This window comes from Prorops nasuta, unplaced genomic scaffold (assembly GCF_024137725.1).
Source record: "Prorops nasuta isolate Cenicafe-Biocafe unplaced genomic scaffold, Cenicafe_Pnas_1.2 PNAS00017, whole genome shotgun sequence".
Lineage (NCBI taxonomy): Eukaryota > Metazoa > Arthropoda > Insecta > Hymenoptera > Bethylidae > Prorops > Prorops nasuta.
In genome coordinates, this window is record NW_027116814.1 from 3,354,347 (window position 1) to 3,364,893 (window position 10,547).

At 37.1% G+C, this 10,547-nt stretch overlaps 1 protein-coding gene across 2 annotated transcripts; it reads left to right on the forward strand.

Annotated features, from left to right (window-relative positions):
- Positions 1 to 4,450: 4,450 nt before the first annotated feature.
- Positions 4,451 to 7,454, forward strand: LOC136779764 (uncharacterized). Of its 2 annotated transcripts, none has more exons than XM_066737537.1 (2): positions 4,451 to 6,672; positions 6,748 to 7,454. In XM_066737537.1, the coding sequence occupies exons 1-2, from the start codon at positions 4,573 to 4,575 to the stop codon at positions 7,264 to 7,266; spliced, it is 2,619 nt and encodes an 872-aa protein (XP_066593634.1). In that variant the 5' UTR covers positions 4,451 to 4,572; the 3' UTR covers positions 7,267 to 7,454. The 2 variants fall into 2 exon arrangements, with proteins under 2 accessions (XP_066593634.1, XP_066593635.1); XM_066737538.1 differs by having other exon boundaries at positions 4,451 to 6,667; positions 6,748 to 7,089.
- Positions 7,455 to 10,547: the final 3,093 nt, after the last annotated feature.

Consider the following 10,547-nt stretch of genomic DNA (forward strand, 5'->3'; position numbering starts at 1 on the left):
TTATTTTTAACAGATTTGGTGGAAATGTTTGAAAATCCGCCATTTTTGTCAGGAGCACGTGGTCCTAGATCGGAAAAATACGAAGAAGGTATCAAGTAAACATAAGAGAAGTAGACGTAACCATGCAGTTAGCTGCAACGCCTGCAGGCTTGCAATGAGTGTGTAGACAGTGTACGGTGTATGTATGTACACGCATAGCTTGACACTCTGGTCGTTCATTGGTAGTCTTCTACTGTCTAGTGTCTACTGAACTGTCTGGACTCTTGACTGGAGTAACTGGACTGCTTCCAACTCTTCCAAGTTCCAATTCACATTCTTGTATTCGAAATGATCGCTCACCAGATGGTGCGGTAAACATCAACAAAGATGGTTGCAAAGACGCGTCAAGTAAGATAGTATTCGAGACTTCAGATAAAAAGTGTATATTTACCTACATTTAAAACAATCTATATACAGATATGGAAAACCCTACAGGTAAAGATTCCAATGTTCCAACGTCAAACAAACCCGAAAAGTGAGCTCCGGGTTACATAAAAGATTTGGCATCGGTAAAAGTTCTCCAAGAGTTTTTAACAGATCCTCAAGAGATTGTTCGCCCATATTCGTTCCCCTCGTATACTTGTGAAGCTTATAACTCACCCTCACTGGATGAATCTTTTTTTGAAGGGGCCAAATTTTGCAAACAATTAAGTGTCAATTGCATAAACCGAACTTATATTTTAGCAGAGTACGCCGACACTGTTGCAGAAGAAAGTGTTAGTGATGACTCAGACGAGAAATATGTGGATCACAAATCGAATACGGAACAAGATATCAATGTGGACCAATTCGAATCTTCTTCCCGAACCCAGAAAAAAACAGAAAAAGACGAAAAAAATGTAGAACCAAGTTTAAAAGAGGCAGTAGCCATAGATATAGCAAGCCTGACGATAACCGCCAGAACAGAAGATTTAATTGATTCCAGTCCCGGCTCTTCCATTCCAAATAAACTCAGTATAGAGGATGAAGAAACTTTAACGAGAAACGAGCCCGAAAATATTCCTGTAAAATCAGGCCAATCATGGACATACGCAAACATTATTCCAATACAATCTGTTGCGGTCTGTGAACGATTTCCGGTGAAAAAAGATGGGACTTTGCTTGAGGATCTCCCATATTCTGTTAAATTCAAAAATTGTGTTGAGCAATGGGAAGAATGGACAGCTCTTTCCTGTAAACAAACAGACGAATTGAGTCATTATTCCTGTTTGGCGTTACCAGTCTTCACTTTGGCAAAGTGGCTAAAAACCATGATCTGTCCCGAATCGCCATTCGAGGAGAGCGCAATTCTCAGAATACTATGCATTATGAACAGTTTGGATATTGACCTATATAAATACGACCCTATAAAGTATCAAGCTGTCCGTAGGGCAACCTGTGACATAAATAGTGTTGAAGTAAATATTGTTGACAATCCACATATAACTAAACCGGAATGCCGTATTTTGGTAACTACTTTTGATACCGCCGTAAAGATTGCAACCGAAGGTACATTCGATGATTTGCCGAAACAGTTTCGACAAGACTCTCTTGAATATTGTTGGGTAATGGTACCAGTACATTTATCTAAAGTAGATTCGCAGTCTCTAATAGCATACATTGCGATGTTCATGACGTCCGATCTTTGGTCTGGACGTGTCAATGTCAAATGGAATATGACGTGGTTTGACTCAACATGGGAGAAAGCGAAGACTGGATTTTATCAAGGAATGCCCCGTTGTAACTCGGTAGATATACCCGGTCCAACAAATGTGATGCTGGTTTTAATGGCCCAAGACTGTCGCTTGTCTCCAGAAACAATACTTGTAGGAAATACACATGTAGATGTCTATCAAGTAGGCAGAAAAACTAATCTCTGCGACTTTACAGCAGTTTGGGAAGAATGGTTTAAAACAGAAAACATACAGTCCATAAACCACCATTGCAGGGTGGCTGCCAGAGAGATTTATAATTTGCTGGCAGTTTGAAACTCATTTGGAGCTGCTTATTCTATGGCGGCCGAGCTATACGGTGGGTGGCAGCCAGGTCTGTATACCCAGCCAGATTTGGAGGACCCATTCTCAAAGTGTCTCATAGGAGCTTATGCCTATGGGAATCCATCATGTGTCAATACCATTGATGAGAAGAACGGGAAGGTCAAGGCCAATGACTGGTCACCTAAAGAAACTGATGGACAAACCACGGATTGGCCTGATAATGAAGACTTCTGTAAAAAATTAGTAGGATTTAATTTCGCTAGCCATAGTCCACTTCTAAGATATGCTTCCGGGTCAAAAACAGTTAAAATTGTCGAAGAATTTGAGAATGTGATCGATAAGAATGGCAAGAAGCAGAAGAAGTTGAAAAACGCGTCCATATTTTGGTCAGATCCTACTTCCGATGTTGGGTTTAACCCGTATTGGCCTACTTATAAAATCTTTACTATTTCTAGTTTGATGCGCTTGAGCATAGCAGCAGGTCTGATAGAGAAGTCAAGGAAGTTGTATAACTGTAAAAGCTCTGCGTATTTCAATAGTCTAGCACAAGCAATAGCAAGCATAACCAACATGGTGATTTTGAAAAATGATTTAAGTTTGAGAATCTGGATGGGAATAGAGACTAAGTTATGTGAATCTACGATATTTATAAGTTATCAAAAGCAGGATTTCATATCTTACATTACGAACGACAAAGTTTGTTGGACGAATCATAACCAGGAATATTATCCTTTATTGTCAATGATATTTCAATGGTATGAAATGAGTTCACCGACAAATTGGATGAACTTTTCTGGTCTGCCTTATACTTTAATTTGCCAATGGGCCGATAAGCTGAAGATTCCATTTGCAGACAGCACCGTTTTACATCGGCCATATTTTTTCCAAGGCCATTGGATTATCCATATAAAAGAAAATAGCGGATTAATTAAAATGATATTGACTGCATCCAATGATGCAATCAATTATCTCCCGAAGATTGCAAATCAAACCACGGTTCATTTAATTCAGTATGTCCCAATTGCTCTCGAGCAGTGGAGTATGATTTCGTTAAAGGATATCAAGAATAATTATTATGAAGGCCAGTTCAGCAAACTTCTACAAACTAATACCTTTTCAGGTTCTATTGATTCTTCTACAGTCATTGAATATCCTAAGTACCAAACTCACAACTGGATCGTTATTGACAGTAACATGATAATAATTGGATATTATGAAAGGTCCTGGTGTGTTTCACCTCTTTCTCACTAGTATTGATAAATAAGCTTGATTTATTGCATAGCAATGATCATAAAATAAACCATTATGGCTCCAAGTTTGCTTCCTAAGCATTACTAATGTACGACACTCTACTCAAAGTATGCTCGTTATACACCTCTGATTTTATATATGCGTATTGTATTTGCATCACTATACTATTATTATTTGTATGTATAACATTGTAGCATTTAAAGTCTGACACTTAACCCTATGCCCTCCATAAGCGCCGCTATTGCGCCATTTATCGGGAAATAAACAGCTTTCCCGAGTGCAAAGGGTTAAAAACATGGAAATCAAAATATGATCAGAATAAGTTAGAACTGCCGGTCATTATTTACTTTTAAAACTTGAAACGTTAAGGATTAAAAGGATTCTTTTACTTCAGTAAGCCTAAATATGTTTGATAATATGAATTTAAGAAATGTACTGCTTTTTCTCGTCCATTGCGACATTTATTATACTATAAACAAAGTTTATAACTGAGATAAATATATTGTGAAAACCAACGTAGTAGCTTTTCTTTAACAACTATGATGTACCCGAGTAGAAATTCTGTTAAGTTTCAAATCAGTAACTGATCATAAAAACCTTATTAATACTCAGTTTCGGATCAGGATGCAGGATCCGTAACTGATGACGAATGTAACGCTGATTTTTATCAGTTTATGGTCATAATATTAGGAACAGAAACTGATGTTTAATCAGGGTTTTAGGACTAATTGCTGATTTGAAACTGATTATTAATAAGGGTTTAAGGGGATGCATTGCGCGTTGAAAATGTACTTCCAAATTATCTTCTACAATTTTAAAAATTTGAATATTTTCATAGGGACCAAATTGACTCGTATTGATCTGCTTAATTAACGTAAAGGCTTATTTTTTGGATAAAAAAAAAATTTCTTTTAAATCGGATATTAATAATAATATTTTATTTCCCATCAATAATTTTGAAAAAGGGAGCCTTTACGACGCTGCACCAAACTTCAACGAGTAATTTCACACCAACAAAAAGCAAATATTCCCATATCTGTAGAAAATTCTAAAGCTATTTAAACACTGATTTTCAAGCATTCAGCACAACTTTTCTTAAGCCTAACCTAACCTAATGTTTTTTGGAAGCCATCTTTGATAACGTTCGCACGCCAGTCGCCATCTAGATGGTGCTGCGAGCGAACGTTATCAAAGATTGATTTTAAAGAACGTTAGATTAGGTGGTTTAGTTTTAAGAGAAGTTATGTTGGATGGCAATGGATGTTTGAGAATCAGTGTTTAAATAGATTTAGAATATTCTACAGTTATGGAAATACCATTACGTGAAGTGTTTGGTGTCCCAGCACTAAAATCAAATCTGTCGGCAACACAAACTGAAAGCGGAGTGAGAACGAGCAATTTTCTTCCGAATTTTATAAAAGATACGGCATCTGTAAAAGCGTTGCAAGAGTTTTTGGAAGATCCTTATGAAACTTTAAATTCAAACATAAAATTTTCAATGGGTCTTCAAATTCACCAACTGGATAGCTGTTCCTTTGTTGGGGTCAGTAATAGTGAACAACTAACCTACAATTGCATGAATCGAAGTTACATATTAGCACAGTATACTGAGACCATCGCAGAAACAAGTGCTGACAATGATTGCTCGGATAAAGTTTTACAGCGTTATGTTGAAACGAGCGACGATAAAAATCTCACCAAGCATGAAAAGAGCTTATTGAAAAATGAAAAATACTTATATGACAGAGTCGAAAAACATTTAATTTTGAAGTCACAAGTAGAAGAAATGGTATACGACCTTCCTTTGAAAGCAGGTCAGTCATGGCAATTTGCAAAGGTAATGCCAGTGCAGATTGTAGAAATCTATAATGTTCCAGTAGTGAAAACTACACTCCCGTATTCTGCTAGGTTCATAGAACTCAGTGAGCAATTAAATAAGTTAAGCGCCACTATTTATAAGCAACAAGAGGAAGAAATGACAATTTTTTATAAGAATTTGATCCCAATTCTCGATTTGACAAAGTTGTTAAAAGACAACATTAATGGCCTATCGCCATTCGAAGAGTGCGCAATTCTTAGATTACTGTGCATTGTAAACAGTTTGGATCCTGATCTTTACAAGTTCGACCCTATAAAATATCAAGTGATTCGGAGGGCAACTTGTGACGTTAATAGTTTCGAAGCAAGCATTATTAATGAGCATACGATGTATCCAGATTGTCGTCTTTTGGTGACGACGCTGCATACAGCCGTAAATATTGTAACTGGCGAAGTATTTAGCGATTTGCCGGAACCATTTAATCGTAACTCGTTAGATGATGAATGGACAATGGTTCCAGTGCGGTTATGTATGTCTTCAGACACTCTGGTGCCATACATTGCAGCGTTCATGACTTCCAGGCTTTGGGCTGGAAGCGTGAATCTCAAATGGAGTATGACATGGTTTGACTCAAACTGGGAAAAAGCAAAGACTGGATTTTATTATGGAATGCCGCGTTGCAACTCGGTGCAAATACCTGGTCCAAGAAATGTGATGTTGGTGATAGTCGACGGAGACTGTCAACATATCCCGCAAATAATGCGCATAGGAAATTTAAACGTAGATGTCTACCAGAAGGGTAAAAAAGCTATTCCCTGCGACTTCACAACGATTTGGAAAGAGTTTTTTCAGACAAAAAATATAAAACGCATTAGAACTACGTGCCTGAATGCTATAAATGAGATTTGCAATTTGTTAGCCGTCGGGAAGGCATGTGGGGCTGCTACTGCTTTGGCAGCTTGGCAACCTGGTTTATACACCGATGCAGATACAGAAAACTCTTTCTCAAATTGTCTTTCAGGAGCTTATGCCTATGGAAATTCATCGACCCCTAATACCATCGATAAACATAATGGGAAAGTGTTGGCCAATGTTTGGGTACCTAAAGAGACCAATGGAGTAAAAAAGCCATGTGTTTTTAACAGCAGCGGCGGTAATAAGGTATTAATGGGATTTAACTTTGCCAGCCATAGCCCACTCCTTATGTATGCTTCTGGGAAAATAGATGTGAAAGTTAAAGAATATTATGAACATGTATTGGATACGAGTGGTAAGGAACTAGGAAAGTTAAAAAGTGCGTCTTTATACTGGGATTATCGCTCCAACTGTCTCGCGAAGTATCCCGCTTCTTACAGAGTTCGCCAAGCTTCCAGTTTGATGCGCTTGAGCATAGCAGTAGGATTGATATCCACACAGCAGCCCATGTTTTGGAACTTAAGTGGAACTACTCCATGGATACACATAGTAGCACTAGCAATGGCAAGTCAAACAAACGTGATGCTTCTGAAAAATGATGTAAGTTTGAGGGATTGGATGGGCATAGAGATCAATATAACGGACGGATTAATCCCAGCTAAAAGACGTAGAGTATTATCTTTTTCTACCAACGGTAGAGTTTTGGATATCTTCAGAGATAATGAAAAACATAAGACGTTCTTACAGCAAATGACATTTCATTGGTATCATATAGATCCAGCAAAAAATCCATGGTGGATGACTTTTTCTGGTTTGCCTTTTACTCTTGTCTACCAATGGGCTCAGAAACTAAACATTCCATTTGGAGACCAAATCCCTACTGGAGGCCCAATTTTAATGAATTGCAAAAACGTCAGTTGGGCTATCAAAGTAAAACCATGCAATGGGATAAATAAAGTTGTACTGGTCTCAACTAATGATGCAGTCAAATATTTACCAAAGATAAAAGGTCACCTGAGTGATGTTTCAATTCCGTATGTACCAACCGCCCTGGAGCAGTGGAGCATGATCTCGTTGAACGATTTCGTGCCACAGTATGCTAGTCAATTTAGCCAAGTGCTACAAAGTAATACTTTTTGTGGTTCTGTTGACATCTTTGGTAGTTCTTATGATGTCAAAAATGCTTGGTATGTTATTGACAGTAAAATGGCTGTGGAAGGATATAGCAATAAGGGTGTGTGTATTACACCTCTTCGTTTACATTAATTTTAAATAATATTAATTTGTTAAGAAAATTGTTGATGCTTATAAGAAGATTATCCAATCATTGTCAGATTTAACTGTATTCTTTTAAGATAAATGTAAGCGATATGTTCTGATCTTGTTTTTCAAGATGTTTTTTTATTACGTTTGTATATATTTTAGAGAAAAATAAATTATGATAGTCAAAATTATAGCTTGTTTTTTCTTTAATCTTGACATATGTAGAAAGAAAAACAAAATCGAAAACCTCTAAGATGGAACAAATATTTATGATTTTAGTTTGAGAAAACGAATAGGTACAAACAGTAACTGGAGATTGGATGATAGGGCAGACAGTCAGGGGTCCTTCCACTCTTGCTATTTATCATTGTTCATTCATCAAGCTAATCATTACACCTAGTGCATAACCATTCGTAATTTAGTATTATTCAACTTTCCATTCCACCTGACCTTCTCTTTCGTTACACGGATTTGTGTCAATATAACCATCTCTAATGAAAATAACAGTATTCTCAATTAAATGATAGAAAAGTTTCAGTGAAATGAGAGAAATAGAGAAGGTAGTGGAGCTATTTTTCTGAGAAGCATTTGCTTCTCTCCACTGAACCAAAAGGGTATAACCCAATAGTAGAATGAGAAGGTACACCGAGAAAAATATTTCAATTAAGGAATATTTTTTTGCTGTAACAGTGAATAAAATTCGTTAATATGACGAATAAATTCATCGATACGACGAATAGTTCGTTGTATTGGTGAATTGTTCGTTTTACAGATGAATTTTGTTCAGTGTTATAACGCAAAACTGTTAGGTGGTTGAAACATTTTTCTCGGTGTAACACGTTGTAAAGTAAACTGTTTTTTTAATCTCCTTTAACGCTTATAAGTAGCTTTAATTTGTCCCGTTTAAAACGTAAGAAAAACATTAGTACTATAACCATCTGAGAATATATAAGATTTCTATGTATTAACTTTTAGAATTTTAGAGATCAATATTTAATTCTTTTCTTATATTTTTTATTGCAGAAACGTAAAAGTCTCTATATAATGGCTGACAGATCTACCCATGAGGTAGATTCAGAGGACCTATTCTCAATGTGTCATATAGGAGCTTATGTCTATGAGAATCCATCATGTGCCAATACCATCGATGAGAAGAATGGAAGAGTCAAGGTTAATGATAATTCACCTATGGAAACTGATGGAAAAACCACGGATTGGCCTAAGAATGAAGACAACTGTGAAAAATTAGATTTAATTTTGTTATAAATTTATGAATTTAAGCAATGTACTGCTTTTTCTCGTCCATTGCAGCATCTTTCTCAACTATAAACAAAGTTTATAGTTGAGATAAATAAATGGTGAGAATCAACGTAGTAGCTTATTTTGTATAACAACTATCATGTAGCCCTTAACAGACTTTAACTGGCTCGACCCCTAACGCATTCGCAAAGTCGTGTAGAAATCCCTCACTAGATGGTGGTGCGAAAGTTATCAGAAGATGGCTTCTAAAAAACATAAGGTTAGGTTTGAGCAGGTTTGAGAGAAGCTATGTTGGCTGTGTTGGATGTGCTTAAAAATCAGTATTTAATTAGATTTAGCATATTCTACAGAAATGGAAATACCATTACGTGAAGTTTTTGGTGTCGCAGCGTTAAAACAAAATCCGGTCCCGGTGATGACACAGACCAAGAAGGGAGAGAGAACGAGCAATCTTCGTTCGAATTTTATAAAAAATACGGCATCTGTAAAAGCGTTGCAAGAGTTATTAGAAGATCCTTACGAAATTTTAGAATCAAACATAACACTTTCAATGCTTCCTCAAATTCACCAAATGGATAGTTGTTCCTTTGATGGAGTCAGTAATAGTGAACAACTAACCTATAATTGCATGAATCGAAGTTACATATTAGCACAGTATGCTGAGACCATCGCAGAAACAAGTGCTGACAATGATTGCTCGGATAAAGTTTCACAGCGTTATGTTGAAACGAGCGACGATGAAAATCTCAGCGAACATGAAAAGAGCTTATTGAAAGGTGGAGACTACTTATATGACACTATCGAAAAACTGTTGATTTCAAGAGACAATGTGGAATTAATAGCAAAAGATCTTCCTCTGAAACCAGGCCAGTCATGGGAATTTGTAGACTGCATTCCAATGCAGATTGCTGAAGTCTATGATGTTCCAGTAGAAGAAAACATGCTCCCGTATTCTAAAAGATTTATACAACTCAGTAAGCAATGGGAAGAGTTAAACACCACAATTTCTAACCAAAAAGAAGAAGAAATGAACATTATTTACAGGAATTTGATCCCAGTCCTCGCTTTGACAAAGTGGCTGAAAAACGATTTCAACCGTCAATCGCCATTCGAAGAGAGCGCAATTCTTAGATTACTGTGCATTATAAACAGCTTGGATCCTGATCTGTACAAGTACGAGCCTATAAAATATCAAGTGGTTAGGAGGGCAACTTGTGACGTTAATAGTTTCGAAATAAACATTAGTAATGAACATACGATATATCCAGGTTGTCGTGTATTGGTGACGACACTGCATACAGCCGTAGATATTGCAACTAGCGAAATATTTAGCGATTTGCCGGAACCATTTAATCATAACTTGTTAGATGATGAATGGACAATGGTTCCAATGCGGTTATGTATGTCTTCAGAAACTCTAGTGCCATATATTGCAGCGTTCATGACTTCCAGGCTTTGGGCTGTAAGCGTCAATCTCAAATGGAATATGACATGGTTTGAATCAAACTGGGAAAAAGTAAAGACTGGATTCTATTACGGAATGCCCCGTTGTAACTCGGTAGATATACCCGGTCCAAAAAATGTGATGCTGGTGATAATCGACACAGACGGCCAACGAATCCCGGAAACAATACGTATAGGAAATGTAAACGTAGATGTTTACCAGAAGGGTAAAGCAGTCATTCCTTGCGACTTCACGGAAATTTGGGCAAATTTTTTTCAGACAAAAAACATAAAACACATAAGAGATACGAGCGTGAATGCTATAAATGAGATTTGCAATTATCTGGCCGTCGGGAAGACATGTGGGGCTGCTACTGCTTTGGCAGCTGAACTATATGGCGGTTGGCAACCTGGTTTATACACCGATGCAAGTACAAACAACCATTTCTCAAATTGTCTTTCAGGAGCTTATGCCTATGGAGATTCCTCGTTCCCTAATACCATCGATGAACGTAATGGGAAATTTTTCGCCCATCTATGGGTACCTGAAGTGTCCGATGAAAAATTATGGTCTAGGGAAT